This window comes from Andrographis paniculata, unplaced genomic scaffold (genome assembly GCF_009805555.1).
Source record: "Andrographis paniculata isolate CXL003 unplaced genomic scaffold, ASM980555v1 Contig73END, whole genome shotgun sequence".
Lineage (NCBI taxonomy): Eukaryota > Viridiplantae > Streptophyta > Magnoliopsida > Lamiales > Acanthaceae > Andrographis > Andrographis paniculata.
In genome coordinates, this window is record NW_026137610.1 from 624,726 (window position 1) to 646,485 (window position 21,760).

The following is a 21,760-nucleotide window of genomic DNA, read 5'->3' on the forward strand; positions in this document are numbered from 1 at the left end:
TAAATTAAACACAAATGAATTAATTTAGTTTCAAGACAATTAATGAATGTTTGAATGGCAAATTTCCATTCGTATATGCTGCAATGCATAACTCAAAATTCTAAATAATTAAAATATAAAGTACCAAAATAAATAAATATATATATATATAGAGAGAGAGGGGCACCCGGTGCATGGTCCGGGAGCAGAGGAAAACGTAAACACCAGCTGTGAAAAGTGTGGATACACACACACTGTGTACTGATGCAGTGAATAAATGAAAGCAATACAATACGTACATTGATAACAATGCCATTTGTAAAATATTGGGAGAAAGAAAGTAAATAAATAAATAATAACAGTAATAATAATGATGAGTGTGTGAGATTGTGCTCTGATTTTGATGGGGGAGAGAGAGAGAGAGATAAAGGCAGAGAGGGTCTCCATTTTTTCCCTGTGACAGACAGATACTGCTATTTGGTTTGGTTCCATTTCCTCCACACTTGAAAACTCCATTTTCTTTCTGGTTTCTGGAGGAAGAGGGAGAAGAAGAAGAAGAAGAAACAAGGTGGGTTTTTAATTTCTTTGATCTTCTTTTGCACATCCATCCCATTGATCAGTGATAAATTCAAGAAAACATTGGTTTTGGGTGTCAATCATGGACTAGTTTTTTGGGCATTTGATATAATCATCTCTATCTTCTTTTTCCTGAGATTGAATGTATTCAAGAATTACAATCAAATCAACAAGAATGGCCACGATGGGGATTTCTCTAGCTATTCACATTTCCCCCTTTTCAGTTCCTTTTAGAATGATCTTGATCAGGGGTGGGCTGTTCTTAGTAGTTACAGATTGGAAGTTGATGTTGTTTACATATATATATGGATATGTATTTATGTGACTTTGCATTCTTTTTTTAGATCATCTTCTGTTCCAATTCTTGATTTACTTTCACTAACATTCTCCACAGCATGGTTTGTTGTTTCTTGATTCTTGAAGGATAACATCATCTGTTCTGACCTTATCTTCTTGACTAGTACTTTGATCAAGTTCTTGTTGTGCATTTCACTTTAATTGAATCCCATATGAGATATATGTATCTATATATTTGTTCCAAGTTCTGGGTGTTTATTCTGAGTTCTTGATTTGGGATTCAGAGTGTTGGTGTAATAATGCTGAGGAAGAGATCAAGATCACACCAGAGAGATCATCAGCTTACAAATAACTCGATGGCCTGTGCTATACCAGCTTCCTGTTTTCATTCGGATTCGTCGAATAAGAGCCATAAAAACCTCGCATTCCTGAATGTCCCCAGCCTGTTCGTGGGATCATCGAACCGCAAGAGCCCAGACTCTGATTCGTCAAGAAGTCCAACCTCGCCGTTAGATTTTAGGATATTCTCAGGCTTCGGCAATCCATTTAGGCGTCCGGGAGCTGCATCGCCAAATGAGGGGTACCCGAAGAGCTGGGATTGCTCCAAAGTTGGCCTCAGCATTGTAGATTCTCTGGATGATGAAGATAAACAACCAGGGAATGCTGCAAGGAGATCATACGATAATAAAACGATTATCTTTGGTCGACAAATGAGTGTTAGAAGTCTAAGCCCCGGCAGCCATGCCAATTCTGTGGAGATACGAAGTTCATCTCCGGAAAAAACTCCTGTTCTTCCTAGTACCGACACTAGATCACCAGATGTCCAAATGGGAAACTCTAGTGTTGTTTTTGAGATCGGACAAGTCCCGTCTGAAATCAAGTTCGAACATTTCTCTTCATTGGATTCTGGAAGGCAAGCATCGCCATTGATGAATTCAGTTCCTAAGAACACCAAGACCCTGCTTATCCCACCTGAGCATAGATTTCTTGGAGGAAGCTTCAACGAGGGCCGTTTTGTTGGTTCTGTTACAGCAAGTGAAATCGAGCTCTCCGAGGATTATACATGTGTTAGGACACACGGTCCAAATCCAAAAGTTGTTCATATCTTCTGTGACTGCATTTTAGGATGTCAAAGTGACCAGGTAGCCAATTTAAGTGAGGATGGCTACTTACCTCCTACTGCTTCTTACCATTCCAACGATTTCTTGAAATTCTGCTACACTTGCTGCAAGAAACTGGAGGGTCAAGACATTTACATGTACAGGTTAGTCGAACTGAGTATTACTAGCACCGATAAACATACATATCGCGTACAGATGCTTTGGCATACAGCAAACTGATTACCTCATTTTTGCAGAGGCGAGAAGGCGTTCTGCAGCTATAATTGTCGCTCGCAGGAGATGGAGGTTGATGAAGCCATGGAGGAAACTGACGATAACAAAGATACTTCTGCAATCCCCTATGAAGTAAACAGATTCGGAGAATCTTCAACAAGCAACATATCTATCACTACATAAGTTGCTGCACTGCAACAATGTATCCGCTGTGCCCACGAATGGAACTCTGCAGTGTAGGTGGACGATGATGATCCGGTTCTGAATCCGATCATTTGTCCAGTTATCAAGAGCTGTTTTCTGTACCTGTTTGCAGCCTTGGATAATCACACAACCTCATGCTGGTAGACTTTCATCCCTATGTGGGTGTAGTGTGCAGTGAGTGTATGGAATAAGCTGATATTGAGTTACCCTGAACTTTTACATAGGGATAACAAGAGAATGACTTTAATTTTGGCGATGTTAAAGAAAAGGGTAGTAGCCCTTTAAAGTGGCTTCCCCACCTTTTATCATATATCTTGCTAAATATTTGAAGTCTTACATGCATAATTTCAATAATGTTGACAATGAGAAGAAGATGAAGAAAGGGGAGATACAGACTAAGACAACTCTTGATTTTATCAATAATAAAGGTCAGAGCAGAAGAAGCACATTGCAGCTTAGGTATAATGTATAACATGACCTCAAATGTGGTTCTTGCACTTCACAGAAGTTGCTTTTGGTGAATATGAGATGATGTTGAGCTGTTTGTGCGCGCCTATCTGCCGATGCCCCTTGTTTGTCGAGTGTTGTAAGACTTGCAGTTGGGGCACTTCTGGCCTAAGATATGATATTTCACTTCTGCATTGAATTCACAGTCATTGCAGAGAATCCAAACCTGGCACGTGGACATCGATATTTCACAATTTTGATATGGCAATTTAGCTCAATGAACATATAGAGAGAAAAGAGGGAAGGGGGGAGGGAGAGACCATCTTGTCTTCATAACATGATGGCATGGGCGTCTCGGCAATCTCTAAGTCGAACTTCTCCCAGTGCTTGGACATGTCACAAAATGACTTGAAGCAGATGGGGCAAGAATACCTGTTTATGGGATGACATGGATCATAAAGCGTTCGATGTGAAGCATGAAAGGTGTATAGCCAATAGGGAAATGGAGGAGTCGCTTCACTTGCCTGTTGTGCTTCTGCATCTCTTCCATGCACGTCTTGTGAATGGTATGACCACACAGCATACATACGACATTATTTGTCGAATCAAATAGATACTGCAAATCATAATGTGCACTTCGCTTCATTCTCCCCAAACTAAAAGCATTTCAGTCGAACAAAATATGTTGAGCTGCAGTTAATACCTCAAAACAGACGGGACAGTCCTGGTGCATTGCCTTCTCCACGCACGGATGGCTACTTTTGAAATGCACGGAATAGCAGCATCCTAAGTCATTTAGTGAAATAGCAGAGTTGAGATGATTGATTGGTACATTCGAACCAGGGCTTGACAAGTGCATAAACAAATTAATGGACATTGACATACCACATTTATCACAGTGGAAGAAATTCTCAGAGCCTCCAGTTCTGCCATTCACAATGCAAAAACAATACAACATGGATTTAGAATATAGATGGTAGAGAAGATGGAAATGAAAATAGTTAGCGTAAGATGGTTGTGTTATACACATTTCTTTTATATTTCAACCACTGCTGAAAAAGAGATTTCGGGCACATTAAAACTGTATTTCCATTGAGGATAACCAATCGAAGAAAGCTTGTGTTGTAACGCCATGAGAAAGGGAGAAAGGTTACTCTACCTACAGATGCCACAGCCATCACAATGATACTGCTCCTTAGATATCTGTGAAATAAGAGGTAGAATTGCATCACTCATCTGTCATGTACACTGTTTGAAATGTGTAATAAAACGTTCTTCTTCGACCGTTGTTTGGAACTACATATCATGCAATGAAACATGCAAACAGGGTATACTTGATACTCACGTCATCGTCAAAAAACTTGCAGATTTCACAGTAGTATTTCCCCATGCATACACCACAATTAATGCAGATTTGTTGAACCTGCCAAAGGAACCAGCATCGGAATTGAGAGGGGGGCAGGGGAAGTATAAAAAACAATGATAGACTGAATAACCTCCCAAAGGATCATTCTTGAATTTTTATTTTTTTATTTTCCACAAAGATGTATGGCCGTGTGTTTTTGCTTGTTTTAAATAGTGATTTGTTGCCATGTTTACTGATAAAGAGTAGTATACTTTCATTGAAAATATAAATGATGAATAGTAAAAGATAGGAAATAAAACACAAAAGAACAAAGCTGATTGTTGTTGCACATAATTCAAAAAAGAGTAATTTTATGTAACTCCTTTTATCTGAAACAACAGTATGGAAAAAGACACAAGTAAACAAATATGTGCATGTACAAACATAATATACCAACCTTTTGTTCAGTGCCACAGAGTGAGCATATAACCTGCAAAATAATAACACGCTGTTTTTTTATAGTGAACTAAACGAAGACACAATAATTATGAGTATCAGAATTGGAAGACACAAATAGAACAAGATCCAAGTAAAAGCATACCTTCTCAATCAGATGGCGAGGGATATCATGCCTGAGCTTTTGATCAATCCGTATATGGTTCTGTTGCGAAAAACAAGTTGATGCTGTGTTATAGTTCAAGAACCTTGAGTCTCAACAAATGTTAACATATAGAAAGAGAACGGGATTAATTAAACTGTTCTCCTTTCTTCTTATTTTTGTTTTTAAAAATATCTTTTGGATCTAAGATTGCTTGGATCTACATGTAACATTGACACAATATGCCATTTTGCAGTGCTTTGTTAGCCTTAACATGCTAACTACCTTTGCCTCATTATGACAGTGACGACAATCAAATATTTCATTGCAACAAGGAGCTCTGATTCGGCATCTCCGACGGTAATGAGAGCACCTGCTAGTGAAGCCTCAAACATGAGCAACAGATCATGAAATGATTCATACTTCAAAGTTAATGCATAATGCTAGAAATCCATACCCGAATTTCATGCATCCTTTATCTTGTTTTTCAGTGCCAGTAATTTTGTCCACGCACACAGATTCTTCGGCTGGAACGAGATCTTCATGAGAAGGTTCCAAGTGTGACTCACCACCCATGATGCTGTTTCCAATCTGATTATCTTCAGCTAACGTGTTTGCAGTTATCTTTGGCCCGAAAACAACATTTCAGAATGATTAACACTCACATACCCCACTGCATGAAGTAAGAAACGAATATCTAACAGCTAGGAAATGGGAAAAAAACACACAGAAATTTAGGCCAAACCTATTCACACGCTGAATCTAGTCGCCTTCGAACAGGAACACCTCAAAATAGTATCTATTGTGCCAGATTTCGGTGACCAAATCAGACAGCCAAAAATCCAATCGAACTAGACTTGAACAGCTCCACTTACAGAAACTCCAAGGAACAAAACTCATCAAAACAAGTGCACCTGCAACATAGGCATCTAACTATGTTAGAACAATCTAACTGCAAGCTTCAAGCAGAATAAGATAACCATGGCACAACACTTTATTCTTGAAGTCCATATCCATCTGAAAGGAATTCCATTGATGAGATGCTTAACCTATATTCGAAGAAAGAGCAAAGAATCCAGAAGGCCAATAAGTTATGTAAGCAAAGTTGCATGAGTGGTTGAAGCAATGAGTTCAGATCCTTGACAAGACCAGCCCCAATCCAGCTTTTCCACAATTTATCTTCATTCCCTCATAAACTAAACAGAGGAGCCACAGATGCTTTTCCCCTGTCAAAAAGCCTAGTTGTAAGAACATTGGTTTAGTACTTTTTCTTTTTCCCAAAATAAAAGAACTTTCTAGCATGCATCAAACTTTGACCTTGCTGTTCCAATTATTCCACAGAGCAGCAGTCTCAACGCTAAAACTGCCCAACAAATGAAAAATGTAGCATCCAATAATAAAATGTAATAGTTAACCAAACCTAATCGTTAGCTTAATAGGTAAACTCTGTTAAAAATCCACCCTGTGCGAGTATCTAGCTACTAGATAAGAGATTGACTCTCACAATATAAATGACAATAGCAGGAAGCATTTCCCTATCAACCTTAACCAACTCCAGCAACTACTCAAGATTAAATCCGGTATATAAATCAAGAACAACAAACACTCGATTGCGGATTTGTGGCGAGGATTAGGAAAACTAAATTAAGGATTATAAGCCATCTGATGCTCCATGCAATTTCAAGATCAGCAATCTGATATAATCAATTCTGATTCGCACGATGACTGCGGAGTTTTCCAAATCCGACAAGGTAAAACAAAACTAAAAAAGGAGTTGATAACTTGCTAACCGACATTTCCCAATACGACAAGAAACAAAATTGTCGTCTAGCCACATAAAACCAACCAATGCAAAGAGCACTTGGTATTGGCACTTGTAGAAATTTTAGTTAACAAAAGAGTTTCATCTTTATTCCCCAAATGATCCTATTGGCACTACTGCTAGTAAGATAGCGATCCAGGCAAGCGTGAAAAAGAGAAGGGGGAACAAGCAAGCTCAAGAATCAAAGCGGGGCAGGATTGAAGAGCCACAAAGTAAAAGCATTACAAACAAAGATTGGAAATTTCAAAATCATGTAACTCACCAAGGGAAAGACCACAATGGCTTTATATCAGAAAATAAAATTTAAAAATTACAAACTACAATATATTGCAGTATAATTAACCAACACTTAATGATGGGTGCCATCCAATGGAGGATCACAATTAATAGTTCAAAATCATGAACGGATGTAGGAGAGTTACAAATACACATTCATGCATAGGAAGAAAGATAAAACACAAAAACCTGCCTTCAAGAAAATCAAAAGAATATGAGTATTGTAATGAAACACCAGCTCCACAACAAAATGAAGTTCGGTTACCCAATCCAAGACCCTGAAAAAAATCAGATGCATCGACTAAGATTTCCAACTTTATCTAGACTCTTATAAGATTATTCCACTATCACAATTTAATTTTTAGCAAAGCTCCCAAACCTAAAAAATGCTTCTCAAATCCCACGTCACACACACTAACAAATATATAAATAATCAGTAAATAAATATTAATCACAAAGCAGGAAAAGAAAAAAAAAAAATCAGAATGACAAACTTTGGATCGCAATATCTTTCCGATCAACCCGTGCAGTTCGGCGTTAAACTATCACACCCAAATCGCCACCAGCAGGCACAGAAAATGAGATAGAGAGGGAGAAAGAAATACATTCACAGATGCAATTACACAATGCACAGAAAGACGGTTGCAATTATAGATATATATTTCTAAATTCTGAAGTAGACAACAAATGGCGACAATTCTTAAACAACAATGTCAGTGCTTCTTACACATGGGAACAAAAACACAACAACCACGTTAATAGAATTGAAAATGGCTTGAATGTGTAATTCGCAGCTAGAAATACAATCAAAACCGTCTCGATATTTCCAATGGCGTCCGGTTTTCCATCCCAGGTTTTGGAAATATCTGAAACAGAAGTAATGGCGAAGATCTTCGATGACAGCAGCTGCCGACAGCGACAGCTGGAAATCCCCAAAATACCCCTAACAGTCCAATCCAAATTTCCGGGCGCCACGTTATCAACCACCATCCTTGATTTTTGATCCAACGGTTCATACGAAGAGAGTACAAGAATTTTGTAGGCGTGCGACGTAGTATAAAATTCCTCTTCATTTGGGCCGATTCACAATACATGTGATCTACAGTATTTGGGCCTATACACATGATCCGGCCCATTTCCAACAATATTATATTAATATATTTATATTTCTTGGGAGCTCCAGGGAGTCCAACACCAGCGGGAGGCATGCGCGCATCTGGAGTCGGAGTACCAGGAGCTCCTAAGAACAATTCCAACTCATCACCATCATCGTCTTCCTCGTCATCTCCTTCACTCTACCTGATGATCTTTGCAAATTTGCAATCCTCAAGAACGGAAGGCCACTGCAGATTGCAGTGCAGATCATCTTAACTCAGGAGAAAGGCTTGATGTTCTCCTGCAGGAAGGAACTTCTCGAAGAAGACAATGGCTGCAGCAATCCATTGCTCGATGATTCCTCCAAGCTTCTGATATCATGCTGCAACCGCGTCGCCTGAGAAATTGCATGCTCGAGAACCACCGGATCGTCAGGCAGATTCTGCACCAGGTTAAGCAGAATCTGCCGGTAAACTTGAGCCGACCACAATGGCCGGGCGATCTGCCGGTTTCTACAAAAAATGGCGATCTTGATCACATGCTTACAAATGTTTCCGGCCATCGACCATGAACAGTCGCAGAAGCCGAACTCGGAGCCAGGATTCCATACGGTGTAGGCCGTGCTACCATCCGCCGGAGAAACAACTCTCGCAACCTGCAGATTCTCCTCGTCCAGCAGGACGTCGATATCCGATATGTGCATTGCTTGATGCCATGGATTAGTTAAGCTGAACCTATCCCTCAGGTTTTCGAAACACCCCGTCTCAGACGTGTATTGGTCGAACCAGCAGAAGGAATGAAACTGCGTCGTCAATGAATGCACCAAGAAATCGACTCTCTGATTCGAATACGCAGGCAACGAGCTAAGAACCCGGGATTTCAATCGTAAGTGATAGGATTCGATTGAAGCATACGGTTCTTGGCTCGCCGCCGGGAGAGTCCTGACACAGTTGATCCAAAATTCTGCTAGACAGTATAAAAACATCAAAATGTTGACCGCGTCTTCCAAATAAGCGCCAAAGAAAGATCAAAGCATACCCATTTTCGGCAACCATTTAGATCTAAAAAGTTCGATGAATGAGGACTGGTCGATGTATATTTGCATGAACTCTTCGAAAGCCTCATTGCTCGACCCGTTCCTCGTGCAGTAGAGAATTCTGCCGAGGTGCCTAAACATCTCTCTTTGCACCTCAAAATTGTCGCAAAGTTTTAATATAGCTTTAAGCCAGCCACGGCGAACGTGCCAGAGGCATATCAAAACCCGGCACTGGAAAGCTTCTCTGAGAAGATGAAACACAGTGAGACAGACACAAAGCTACAGATGATCGTCATTGTACGATGATGGCTTACCGAATCAACGAAGCCTCAAGAAGGGGGTCGTCCATTAGAATCGCATTAGGCCTCCACCTCGTGTCCTTGCCGCGTATCTTTTCAAGAAGTGCCGGCATCCATTTACGAAGAATTTGACTCAAGGACGAAGAAGTTATTATCCAGGCGACAGGAATCGCATTCTGCGACAAGTCAAACGCCAGTAGGGAGCATAGAGTATACTGCAGAAAGAATGAATTCCAAGTCGAAAACACAGTCAAGAAACATCAGATTCACTCAAATCTCGATCAAGAAAAAGCCAACCGGGAGAAAACCTTAAGCTTCTTAGTGCTAGTCGCCGAGTGAAAAGCTATGGCTCCGCTGTGCCCATACCCAAGCATCTGCTGCAGCTGCCAATCCGTCTGTATCCCTAACACGAAAGGGTCAGAACCAGAGATCTCCTGGAAGTAAAACACATGCTTCTGGTGCCGATGCGCCCACATCTTAACACTGCAGAGGTCGTTCGAGTGCAGTTCATGGGAGGAGTTCCTTATAATCCTTTCCATGTTGCGCACGTCGTTGCGAGTAAGGAAATCATCGCGGCTGTGAGGCCCTCCGTGCCTCTGCACTTCTTCCATGTGATGCTGGACTATGGCATCTAAAGATATCCCGACGTGTAGCATGGACATCACCTTCTGGCGCAGCTCCTCGGATAGCCGAGGCGCATACATAGCTCTCGTCCCCACAGCTTCCTGATCACGAATTCCATGGCAAGGAGCTCCCGTCTTGTCGACGTGACTCCTCTGATTGTAGATGATGAGTGCGAGCAATGGTCGAGTGTACAGTCGCTTCACTGTGAAGTGACAAAGACATCCCCTCATCATATGCCGTCTCCCCGGCCGACTCCCCTTGCCGGTGGCAGGTTTACTGCTCGAGATTTCGCCGATTTGTGGTTCGACGTCGCGGTAATCTTCAGGACCATATGAGCACCAATACCTAAACATGTAAGCATTCAACAACAACAGCGACAAGTGGTTTTCATTTTCAGCTATTTTCTTCCATTTTCGTTCTAACTGAATTGGAATGCAATTCATCATCATACAGTTCATAGGATGAAGGAATTATATCGAATTGAACACAAACTTACTGCGATTGACATACAGTGTATACTCAAGGTATCCATCCACTCTAGGTCTGTTGAGACTCCCCTCTGCTCTCTTCCGCCTTGATTCGACGCGGAAGCTAGCAGGGCACTCGGCATTGCTGGACTCGCCTTTCACAAAATCATCCACTCTCGAGAAAGGAATAAGGGCAATGTCGTCGCCTCCTTGCCGCCCGCCGTCAACCTTAACCCAATTTATATGAACTGCGGAGAATTCGGCGTATGGAGGGTCCTGCACTGGAAGGTTTAGTATGTCCTCCATTCTCGCCACCTGACCACATTGAAATAGAATCAAAGCTTCAGCAACTGCCATAGATACATACAAATTCTATATCACATCGAATTAAAATCAGAAGAGAGGAGGAACGATCAAAGATTTGTACCTTTGGTTCGTGACCCTTCATTCTTCCTCCCTTCTTCGCAGTTACGAATTATCTATATTATCCCTTTCTTCGAGAATGAAGAAGAAATCCTTTTAGCAGCAGAGCAGACCCACAAGCGAATAATTGAAAAGCAATTAAAAAACCAGAGGAATTATTATGTGGAACAGCCAAGCATCGAAAAAGGAAAAGCCAGTACAAACAAGAAATGTTGCTATATTAATTGCGCAGGATTACGGGGTTTTGCTTTTGCCCTCTTCTTCCCTCTTCTCTTTCGCTCAGAAACAACATAAATATATATACGTATATATGTATAAATATGCGTTCCTCTCGTCAGCAGCGTCGATGGTATATAAATATATAATTTATTTATTTTTTCTTGTTTTTATTCTAGTTAATTCATTATTTTACCTCAGAATAAATGATTATGGGGGGCTACCGGAATGTCATTTTCGTGACTATATATTGAATAAGTGATGGGGATTCAAATGCATTATTCTTCCTTGGTAGATCAACAAAAAGGGTTTTTGTTCTGCAAAAGTAAAGAATAAACTCTGCTTTTAGTCTGTCGATACTTTGATATAAAGAGGAAGCTCTGGGCTGTCTTATTACATCATAAAGAATTATCTAAGCTGTGTCACATTATTCATCACTGCTGTAAAACGGTGATATGTTGCAGCATCAGTTAATTCTATAAATCTTGCAGAAGTTGGTGCAATTCTCAAAGCATCTCTCCACTCTTGAGCCATCTGAAAAATTTTAAAAAAAAAAACTTCAATAATCCAACCAGAAACAAACTAGTAAACTCATTGGACGGATACCGTATGTGTCTCGAAGACAAAGCCCCAGCGAGCATCCAGCCTCGCAAGATTGCTGATAATCCATGGCAGTGCGAGGAAGACAAGGGACGACACAACTGTAAAAGCAGGCAAATCTCCCGGATCCTGTCTCGGCGCTCCTCAAGAAGCACTCGTTGTAGCATCCTCCCCAGCATGTGTATCGCTGTGCACTCGCACCATTTGGCAGCATCGTCGAAAAGGCCAGTAAGAAAACAACAAGACAGCCAATCTTTCCCTCCATAGGCTTATACACAACAAAGGGTCAGCTGATAACAGAAACAGATGTGTGTGTAAAATGAATGAGAGGTTTTTAAGGATTTTGTCAAAAAGCCATGCACCAAATCTAATTACACAATAATCCCATGCATTTATTTAGTGGTTAGGGTGTCAGAAACATTAATAAGGCCCTTTCATTAATACGCTGTCATCTTAAATGTTGTGTGGATATACTAGCATTAACATTGAAATGGCATTTTCTCTTGTAATATATCAAGTCTAGATAAGGGGATATATAAATAAATGCATCCATGATGAAATATATCAAGAAGCTAGAGATAATAAAAATCAAAAAAATTTAAACAACTCGAAGATTAAGGACTTTTGCGTACCTTCATCATGCTCGTGTAATCCCAAGAAGTCCGCCATAGCTCGTAGTGTATGTTAGCAAAACGGCACAGGAAATATGGATAGGTCAATAGGATAGTAATTAGCAATGATCAATCTTGGCTGATAATACCTCAGGATTTTAGGATCCGAGATTCCCATATAGTAAAGCCAATGAATCTTTCAATAGAGAAACAAAATTGGCAGGGCAAAATATAAATAAGATTGTATAATAGATTTTGTCAATTTATGAAATCCTACAAAACTTTTTGAGTGAAAGAACTGTAAACCACAGGGAATACAACCCCTAACAGCTTATGCTCCGATATTGGAGGCCTTGTTCAGAATAACACCTTCATACTTCACTTGGAACCACTTCATTGCATCTTCCTTGGTCACCCTGTGCTGGATTCCCACGCGAGATTTGCACCTCCTACGGCGGCCAACACGATAACCCGGACGTTCCAGTACAACGTAGAAGTCCATACCATAGATACCAGTTGATGGGTCATACCTGGAAACCATTATTAAATTAGCACATGGTTCAGTTCAGTAAAATATTGTGAAAGTGAGAACATAAACAATGTGTTGCGTGTTCTCATTATTACGAACAACAAAACATTGTGCCAAATTTTATCCATGATACATATATATATATATATATATTGCATAAAGTACAATAGCTGGTAAATCGTTATCCAATAACACTCTTTTGTAAGTCGACACATTCTAAACATATTCTAATTTATACCATAATTTTGGTGGGCATGTAAAAGATAGAGATCCAAGTTAGAATTAAACTTACTTTATTCCAAGATCAATATGCTCCTGAATACCAAAACCAAAACAACCAGTGTCGCTGAAATTCCGTCTCAATAGTTCATATTCCTTCACCTTCAAGCCACTCTCAAGGAGTTGCATGGCCTTTTCACCTCTAACAGTGACATAGCAGGCAATTTTTTCATTACGCCTGATACCAAAGGACCGCACAGTATATCTAGCTGTAACAATGAGAGAAAGATCTCAATTTCGAGTATATATGAGAACTTTACACTTCTACTATGATTCTATGTAAATTAAATCATTGAGAATATATTCATAATTATTTTCCAAATATAGTAAACATGTTGAATCCTTTAATAAATCTGATCCAGAAAAAGTAAAGAGTTAAAAGCTTTATGAAAATATTAAGTCCCTCAGTGCATTACGATTTATGATAAAGCTCATAGTGATCACTTCAATTGCAGTATGGTGTTTACATTAATCCTAATTTAAAGGCAAAGCCAAGCGCAACAGTATCAGAAATCACAGCATGCATATGTATAAAATAGTTCAACCAACTGGAAAATCAGTTCGTTAAGTTGCGTTTGATAGACCTCAGATGGAAAATATCATCACCATATACAAACCAGGTATATCAATTAAAATTAATGTCTTCTACTTTCGCAGTGAACAAATCACAAATATTCAGCAGCAAAAATAAACAAAATACTAATAATAAAATCAGTTCTCAAATGTACCTTTGGAGAAAACTGGTGTTTGCCCACTGAGTTGCTCCAGCACCTGCCGAACACGATGGCATTAATATCGCTGCAATCCTTTCAAAACTGAAGGCGGAAACATACCGATTGAGAACAAAATTACCTTAGCAGCTCTAGTGAGACGATCTCCACTTTCACCGACGGATATGTTGAGCACAAGCTTCTGCACCTTGATCTCTCTCATGGGATTCGATAATTTCTTCTCCGAGGCCTATATTTTTAAAAAACACAAACTTAGCACCGCCATCCACGCGTTATGAGCAATTCATTGCATAAATTCGATGGCAAGCGTAGCAATTCGAGGAATAAACACAAACCATGACGATGGTAGACGGCGAATGGCGCGGCAGCAGGAGGACGACTAACAGGCTATCAACAACGCAATTTGCAATTATAAGTGGAAATGGCAGATTAGGGTTTCTCGGCGTTAAAATGTCAACAATGCCCCTGTAATATCAACACATGCACATATTAACACTAAAAAATAACGATATAAAATTAATATGTAAAAAATAAAATAGAATAATTATGGAAAATTTATTAAAATCGTTGGATGAAAAAAAGTTAATACTATAGTATAAAAAAAATAGCCATAAAATAATTACTCCATCTGTTATTAAAATATATATTCCAATATTTAGATATAAATTCTAATAAAAATAGGTAATAATTTTTATTTTTTATTTTTAATAAAAAAAATGTTTAAATATATTATCATGATATTTGTATTGAATATTGATCCTGAGTAGACTATGATGTCCAGATTCTAGTTATACAATTAGGTTCAATTGGATATTTATCTAAGAATACACTCTAACTATTGCAAATTTTTATAACGTGTTTTTATTTGTAAAATTTTAATTCTGAATTTTATTTTAAATAATAAAATTATAAGTTAAAATAATTGTTTGATGTGATATAAATACGTGTTAACGTAATATTTAAAATATAAAAATAAATTTTAGTATAATATAATAAATTAAAAATAAATATTTAATTTGATAATTGGAAAAAAAAAATTGAGAATAGTAAAACAATGTTAAAAAAACATAAGTAAACACACCGACTGTTAAAAATAAAATAAAAATGAAAGGAGTGAAATATTAAAATTAGGTCATTTGAGGGGCTACGGTGCAATTTACTAACTTGGCAACGTCATCATCCAGGCCACAAACCTAAATCTGGAAAATTAGCTAAGAAGACGTAATTTATTACCGCATATACTATTATTAGGAAGTGGTAAACCAACAATAATTCCACATCTATTTGTGGAATATGTCGATTTTCTTCTACCCTGCCGTGACCGCAGGAACAGTTGTCTATTGCCTCCATCGATCAGTCGTCTTCTCAATTTTCAAGAGGGCGTCGATTCTTGCGGTTTCTTCATCGCCAGGAACAACTGCTCCCGCGTGCCTCAACGCGTAAGCCTTTTCTCTTCCCCTTTTTTAATTTGCATTCTTCGGAATGTCATCGTTCTCTTCGACTTTGCCCGTGTTTTCATCGTGAATCTCGTTGTTTTCGATTATTACCTGTTTGTTGATTTTGATTTGAGATCAGCGTTCTACATTTGAATTCTGCTATTATCTGGCTGGCTCTATCTGGATCTCACCTTATTGCTGGTATGGAGCTTGCATGTGTGTATTCTAGGTGTTTGTCTATATGCCTGGATTTGGTAACCGAATTAAATCTTCACCTGGATTAACAAATTTGTAGTTTAATCGAGAAGCTCCTGGATGATTTAAGATCATCTACATCTAGAATTGCTGGTTAAGGTTATTTGTTATCAATTACTGTATGTTGTGGTTACTTTACTTGCATCTCTGTTCATTTTCATGGAATTAATGGCAGCTGCCTTGTTGTTTCTGTGATGTTTGTAAAACTGCCTTGAATTGATATAGTCTTCACATGAATGTGAAAGTATGAACATATATGATGCTTGCCTTGTTGACTCACAGCCATGAAGACGGGAGCATCATCTTTAAATCCTTATGCTGCCTCATATGTTCCTCTTTTCAAAAGAGGAGCTGCTGCTGCTGTTGGTACCAAAGATTTCAGTAAGTCGAGGCTCCTCAACAATGTAAGCGATGTTGTTTGGTATGGACATCAGCCGGATTACGCCTCCGGGAATGGTGATTTCACTAAAAGAAATGACCACCATGCCGATGAATTCTATGCTTCTCCATCACACCATCCGATGATGATGATGAACGATAATCAAGAGTTTATGGACTTAGCCTACCTTCAAATGACTTTCCCATGTGTTTCCAAGGAGTCACTTTCTGATGTCTATTTCGCCAATGGATGCGATCTGGATGCTTCCATCGACATGCTGGATCTACTCGAGGTAATCTTCGAAACATTCATCACTCATTCTGCAATTATGATGGATCTAATCATCTAAAACAATGCAGACTTACTCTGATGATCATCCATCATACAAGCTTCCAGACACTTTAGACATTGGAGATGTGCCGGACTCTTTCGAGGCTCCCAGTCAATCGCCGGCGCAAGAACAATGGAGCACGCCGTTGTTGGCAAAAGCAAAAACTTCTACACCAGGTTCATCATCCATTCTGTCTTCTCTCAGCTGATGGTTCATGATCAGATTCAGACATCTTGAGCTTGCAGTTGATGGTAGAATGTGTGTAGTGAAATGGGAAATCTTGTTTAATTCTAGTTTTGCCTTTGTTATATGCATCGTATGGCTTTTGGTCAATTGAGCTAGTTTTGTACTTCCATGGCTGCTCTTCTCTATTGTCTTCCTGCAGATTGACATATTTTGATGTCGCAAGAAAGATATCAATTTGTCGATCTTTATTCAAGAAAATGACAGTTTATAATTGATTTCTATCACTAATTCAACATAAGATGCATATCAATGCAAATAAATACAAATACTATAATGAAAGTGTTACAAATAAAATATTCAAAGAAATTAGAAAATATTGAATAAAAAAATATTATCGACACAACTGAAAGACTATTTTGTAATTTAAATTTCAGGTGTAACTTTACACCCAAATTTCAATTTGTACTATTTAAATTTTGTTTTTATATTTTTCTAAAAATATATTATTATATATTATTTTAATATCAAATTCAAATCATTTTTTTTTTTATTTTGAACTGATAAAAAAACCAACTCTTAATTTAAACAGCATTTTAATGGGACAATATTTTATAAATAAATAAAATAACAAACAAACCCATAAATAAAGATTACTCCGCCAAAAGAGTGCTGGTTAGGGTTTAGGGTTTAGCCATAGCACCGACCATCTTGCCCTTTATTGGTTGAGTTTCTTACTCCGGCGGTGGTTGGTCTGCGAATGGGCAATTTGTTCCGATTGGTGGATTACAGAGAATTAACAAATGATAACTTCTTTCAGAGAAGTCTACTCGGTTGCCTCGCCGAGGCTGGCTTTGTACTGTGATGCAGTTTGAATCAGTTCATCGGCTGATTTTTTTGGGTTATCGCCCAATCCTGGGATGTCTCAGAAATTATATTGTTGCGCCTTCTCATCTCTATCCACTAGGAAAAAGTTATCTTTCATGTCCAGCCTAAATACCATCTCTACCTCTTGTTTAGCTGTTGTGGACACTGATTTTTCATCGGACGACAGTGCCGCGGCGCCTGAGTCGATCAATTACAGTGAGTTGCAGCAGAGAATGCAGAGTCATGCGAACTCTGGAAGCATTAGCAAGGCGCTCGAGGTTCTGAATTTCGTGAAGGAAAATGTGCCGGGGAAACCGTCGGTGTACGATTATAATGCGCTGCTCCGATGCTATTTTCGGTCGACAGGTGTGGCTGTTGGTGAGGTGCTTGAGGTTTATGCTGGGATGAAGAAATTTGGACCGAATCCGAATTTATTAACTTATAACACGATTTTACATGGAATGGTTTTTATCGAGAGGTTAGAAAATGCTGTTTTGATTCTAAAGGAAATGATTTCCAGTGGGTTTCTGCCTTCCTACACAATTTTATTGAAGTTGCTCAAGAAGCTGCTGAAATTAGGACGTGTAGTGGAAGCTGATTGGGTGCTTGAAATTATGTGGAGTCTAAATTGCAACCCAAGCCAGCATTGTTTAAGTGCCTTGATTCAAAGTCTTTGTAAAGCAGGTATGGTCCAAAGAGCATACTCTGTGTTCTCAGCAATTTCAGGGAAGGGATACTTCTGTGGAGGGTTGCTTTACAACCCTATATTGTGGGCTTTATGCAAATCTGAGCAGGTATATGCAGCCTTGTCGTTTTTTGGTTTTCTAGAGAAGAAGGGTTATGGGCACTCGGTTTACTCCTATGCTTCTTTGGCTTATGGCTTCAGTAAGGGAAGGTTATGGGATGAAGCTTTTTGTTGTTTAGGTAAAATTGGAAGTACTGGTTGTAAGCCTAATCTGGTAACTTACACTGTTGTTATTAAGTTTCTATGTGATGATGGGAAAGTGGACGAGGCACTGAGCCTTTTGGGCCAGATGGAAGAGGAAGGATGCAAAGCTGATTTGGTTCTGTATAATATAATTCTTCGTGGACTTTGTCATGAAGGTAAGGTGAGCGAAATTGTTTATCTACTTCGAGTTATGGATCAAAAGGGCTTGTCACCAGACAAGTATACTCATGCTGCATTGGCTGGAGGCATGCTGAAAAGCGGCAGGGTGGATGTTTGTTGTGAGCTGTTTCTTTCAAGGAGTTACTCTGTAGATGATGTTGTTTATAATATATATTTGCATTCCATGTGCCTAAGTGGCAGGTCGAGAGAAGCTTTGTGTGCAATGCTGAGAATGACGGATAAGGGTTTGAGACCTAATAATGTATCATATAACATTATTCTGAAAGGATTGTGCATGGAGAAAGACATGGATAAAGCTCTGAAATTCTTAGTCGGTTTCACTTGGCCTAACAATGGGCCTGATTTGATCTCCTTCAATACAATTTTGTCAGCTGCCTGTAAACTGGGTAATTCATCAATAATTCAGCAGATTATGTTGCAGATGGAAGATAAAAGTGTTCAGTTTGATGTTGTAAGTTTCACATGTTTGATTCAGTATTATTGTTCGATAGGAAAGATCCGAGACTGCTTGAAGCTCGTACATTTCATGATGAATACTGGTCCACGGCCTAATACAATTGCTTTTAATACCCTCCTTGCTGGACTCTGCAAGAATAAACTACTTGGAGTGGCAGAAAAAGTTTTCTACACTTTTGTAGGCATTGGAGTTTTACCTGACACAACTACATATAATATCATGATTCGGGCTTCCATAAAAGAAGGAAATGATTCGCTGCTCTATGAGCTTTCAAGGGACATGAATATCCGGAAATTGAAGCCAGATATTGGGATCTTCGGTTGTTTTATTTATAGCCTTTGTAAAAGAGGCAAGATATCAGTTGCTATTCGCCTTCGAAACCAATTTCAGGAGAATGGAATTCCTCTTAATATATTTGTTTACAACACAATAATGAAAGCAATGTTCCTAAGAGGAATGTTTTGGGAAATCCTCTCTCTATTGAAAGACATGGCTATGGATGGCTGTGAGCCAAATGAAGGTTCTTTTGACATGCTGAGACAAGCGAAGATGAATGGTTGGATGAGGAGTTTCCCTAGAGCAGTTCGAATTCTAGAGTTTGTCATGTGTGGCTACTCGTCCAGATATTCAAGTACACACAGAATGGTTGATGAAGCTGCATTTCAATTGAAAAAAAACAAAGAAGGGAATGTCGGATGAAGCTGGATATTATGACACCTAGTTGTAATGAAAAATTCAGATTCTCTCCTTGAGAATATGTTTCAGCAGGATTTGCTGGCCATTCAAGCTTGCTGAGGGTCACAAACATCGTGATGAAATATGCTTGCGTTCATGAGCTGAGATCCAGACATGAGGATGCAATCCCTATTCTTATTTCCCCTGCAAGTTGCGCATCATGTTCATGTGAGTCAAGCTTACAGTTTGATCATTATTTACATTCCTTATGATTGGAAAGGAGTGAATGGCATTTTTTTGGCAGTTATAAAGATTTCCTGTTAAAAGTTTCACCAAGGGGATGAGTGTAATTCAAATAGAAACTCTGTAGATGCATCACAAAATAATGTCTTTAGGCAAACACATTCACATCTATAATATTATCAATTGCATGGAGTTCTTAACAACTCATTATCAATGGTGCAGTAACAGTCAACTGATAGGATAAACAGTATGACATCGAAGATAGCAGCCTATAAGTGTAAGCAACACACTATAATCATGTATCTCTTAGGCATTCTTGCATCAGTCAGTCTCTTGTACTCCCATGTCGTAGATGCCTCCAGCTTTCCAGTTTCGGGTATGTCATTGATTGGAATCACTCAATTTTCATTTCTAAATAACATCTTTACTGAGAGTGGGCCACTTGGTGGCAGTGAGGTGGTTGTCCACACACTGCTCCATATGTCCGCTCCAGTAGTTTGCATTCATTCCTCCTCTCTGCAATTTTTAAACTCATGAGTTATTTTTCGTATAAAAAGATTCATGTGTAGTTTGATTCAAATGTTTCTGAATATTCCGCACATAGGTGCACAGTAGTGATGTCTTTCATGCCTTCTTGATTCAGAATTATGAAACCCAGATAATGGGAGTTGTTGCTGTACTCATCAATCTTACGTAATATTTTTGTCTGGATAGTTGCATGGAGCCCTGCGTAAATGAGCCATTATTCAGTTGTATTGTACTGCAATCACTAGTGGATATTTTGTGAAGTAGGGAGTGATATATATGTAATATATATCTTCATGAGTAACCTTCTATACTCAACATCTACTGTCCAACTGCTAATACAGATGCAGATGCAGCTTGATTCTGAGCCATTTGACCGAAGGCCTTCCTGCTTGCAATCACCCAAACCATGATCTGTTATGACAACTTTCACTCCATTGTGGGAGCAGTAGTAGCTGCTGGTACACCTAACCTTAAGAAGAAACAGTGTTAAGTTTTGCACTAGATGATGGTGATGATGATGATGATGATAAATTAACAGCATGGTTATGATCAAGATATTTGCGTGTCTATATATACCTGATAGCAAGCGCCGCAACCCACTCCATCTCGATAGAGGTCTGATGCTGCAGCTACATTTCCATCATTAATTGTTGCCCTGAAAGTTCCATAGCCACATCTCCCGGCTGCAGGTTTGTTTTTTTTTTTTTTTATGCAATCAAAACATGTTAGCATGTTTTGGATTTGTTGAGATGGATGAGTAGGAGTCTGGTTTGATTTCAAGTGGATAGTCTAATATTAACTAAAGAATATTTGTATAATCTAAGTTTTATGCCTGCCACTGTTCGTGAAAATTGTTAATATCTTACTTTCTGTTCCCTTTTCATCAGAATTCAAGTAATGAGAAGCCCTTGAAAGAATGAAAGGCCTGCGTTTAGTAGCCTTTTTATCCTTCGAGTAATAAGCAGCATATCCTGAGCTCTCCACCAAGATAAAACCTGCAATCATAAGAAGATGGAAGAAAGTTTGGAAATGAGCCATTGTGGTAAAGAGAAAGTTTTATATGCACAAACACAGTTGAACTCTGGTATATATGAGTGAACCACGCGAGCTGGTTAGATGCGTGGCGAAGGCATGGGCGGGACCATGTCAAGCTGGTAAAAAAAATCTACCTCCTTGAGAACTACATTTCCTACACAACGAATCCTGCTACAGTTTTCATCTCTACACATTTTGCACCTCCCGCCAACTCAGGTAAACGTTAAGTTCCATTTCTTAGTGGAATCCAAAACTATTAATGCCCAATTGAGAGTGTATGCATTTTCTACAGTTGAACATTTAGGTACCAAGGATTTTGCTGCAATCATTAGGAATTACGTTAGGGGCATTGATTGACAAGAATAGCATGATGCATCTTGATTTTGTAACATGTACATAGTTATTGCAGCAGATGCCTATGCTGTTATTCATATGTATTGCTTGATGTCTTTTC

The 21,760-nt window shown here is 38.9% G+C and overlaps 8 protein-coding genes across 10 annotated transcripts; 3 read left to right on the forward strand and 5 right to left on the reverse strand.

Annotated features, from left to right (window-relative positions):
• Positions 1-385: 385 nt before the first annotated feature.
• Positions 386-2,700, forward strand: LOC127265382 (FCS-Like Zinc finger 10-like). Its single transcript, XM_051295155.1, has 3 exons — positions 386-547; positions 1,137-2,116; positions 2,210-2,700. The coding sequence occupies exons 2-3, from the start codon at positions 1,152-1,154 to the stop codon at positions 2,367-2,369; spliced, it is 1,125 nt and encodes a 374-aa protein (XP_051151112.1). The 5' UTR covers positions 386-547; positions 1,137-1,151; the 3' UTR covers positions 2,370-2,700.
• On the reverse strand, positions 2,649-8,252 carry LOC127265384 (probable E3 ubiquitin-protein ligase RZFP34). The gene is made up of 14 exons (XM_051295156.1): positions 6,098-8,252; positions 5,830-6,006; positions 5,526-5,694; positions 5,238-5,404; positions 5,066-5,153; positions 4,784-4,843; positions 4,640-4,672; positions 4,183-4,260; positions 3,997-4,040; positions 3,723-3,763; positions 3,541-3,623; positions 3,362-3,453; positions 3,158-3,269; positions 2,649-3,063 (listed from the first exon to the last, which is right to left on the reverse strand). The coding sequence occupies exons 4-14, from the start codon at positions 5,354-5,356 to the stop codon at positions 2,944-2,946; spliced, it is 870 nt and encodes a 289-aa protein (XP_051151113.1). The 5' UTR covers positions 5,357-5,404; positions 5,526-5,694; positions 5,830-6,006; positions 6,098-8,252; the 3' UTR covers positions 2,649-2,943.
• Positions 8,253-8,803: 551 nt separating this feature from the next.
• Positions 8,804-11,106, reverse strand: LOC127265380 (uncharacterized). The gene is made up of 5 exons (XM_051295153.1): positions 10,827-11,106; positions 10,443-10,714; positions 9,617-10,277; positions 9,324-9,523; positions 8,804-9,253 (listed from the first exon to the last, which is right to left on the reverse strand). Exons 1-5 carry the CDS (start codon positions 10,845-10,847, stop codon positions 9,001-9,003), a joined length of 1,407 nt encoding a protein of 468 aa, XP_051151110.1. The 5' UTR covers positions 10,848-11,106; the 3' UTR covers positions 8,804-9,000.
• A 181-nt stretch (positions 11,107-11,287) lies between these two features.
• Positions 11,288-12,360, reverse strand: LOC127265386 (uncharacterized). The gene is made up of 3 exons (XM_051295158.1): positions 12,271-12,360; positions 11,645-11,906; positions 11,288-11,572 (listed from the first exon to the last, which is right to left on the reverse strand). The coding sequence occupies exons 1-3, from the start codon at positions 12,305-12,307 to the stop codon at positions 11,545-11,547; spliced, it is 327 nt and encodes a 108-aa protein (XP_051151115.1). The 5' UTR covers positions 12,308-12,360; the 3' UTR covers positions 11,288-11,544.
• A 105-nt stretch (positions 12,361-12,465) lies between these two features.
• LOC127265385 (60S ribosomal protein L11-like) lies at positions 12,466-14,250 on the reverse strand. Its single transcript, XM_051295157.1, has 5 exons — positions 14,124-14,250; positions 13,910-14,017; positions 13,786-13,828; positions 13,071-13,266; positions 12,466-12,779 (listed from the first exon to the last, which is right to left on the reverse strand). Exons 1-5 carry the CDS (start codon positions 14,124-14,126, stop codon positions 12,581-12,583), a joined length of 549 nt encoding a protein of 182 aa, XP_051151114.1. The 5' UTR covers positions 14,127-14,250; the 3' UTR covers positions 12,466-12,580.
• Positions 14,251-15,059: 809 nt separating this feature from the next.
• On the forward strand, positions 15,060-16,544 carry LOC127265654 (polyadenylate-binding protein-interacting protein 6). Of its 2 annotated transcripts, none has more exons than XM_051295565.1 (3): positions 15,060-15,227; positions 15,762-16,150; positions 16,218-16,544. In XM_051295565.1, the coding sequence occupies exons 2-3, from the start codon at positions 15,764-15,766 to the stop codon at positions 16,395-16,397; spliced, it is 567 nt and encodes a 188-aa protein (XP_051151522.1). In that variant the 5' UTR covers positions 15,060-15,227; positions 15,762-15,763; the 3' UTR covers positions 16,398-16,544. The 2 variants fall into 2 exon arrangements, with proteins under 2 accessions (XP_051151522.1, XP_051151523.1); XM_051295566.1 differs by lacking the exon at positions 15,060-15,227 and adding an exon at positions 15,238-15,425.
• Positions 16,545-17,042: 498 nt separating this feature from the next.
• Positions 17,043-20,749, forward strand: LOC127265758 (pentatricopeptide repeat-containing protein At1g63330-like). 2 transcript variants are annotated; one of them, XM_051295739.1, is made up of 2 exons: positions 17,043-19,728; positions 20,613-20,749. In XM_051295739.1, the coding sequence occupies exon 1, from the start codon at positions 17,293-17,295 to the stop codon at positions 19,522-19,524; it is 2,232 nt and encodes a 743-aa protein (XP_051151696.1). In that variant the 5' UTR covers positions 17,043-17,292; the 3' UTR covers positions 19,525-19,728; positions 20,613-20,749. The 2 variants fall into 2 exon arrangements, with proteins under 2 accessions (XP_051151696.1, XP_051151697.1); XM_051295740.1 differs by lacking the exon at positions 20,613-20,749 and adding an exon at positions 19,966-20,086.
• LOC127265759 (expansin-like B1) lies at positions 19,905-21,309 on the reverse strand. Its single transcript, XM_051295741.1, is given in 7 exon segments — positions 19,905-20,435; positions 20,437-20,469; positions 20,574-20,595; positions 20,598-20,665; positions 20,667-20,740; positions 20,848-20,954; positions 21,138-21,309. Coding segments are annotated over 7 exon segments (609 nt in total). The 3' UTR covers positions 19,905-20,302.
• Positions 21,310-21,760: the final 451 nt, after the last annotated feature.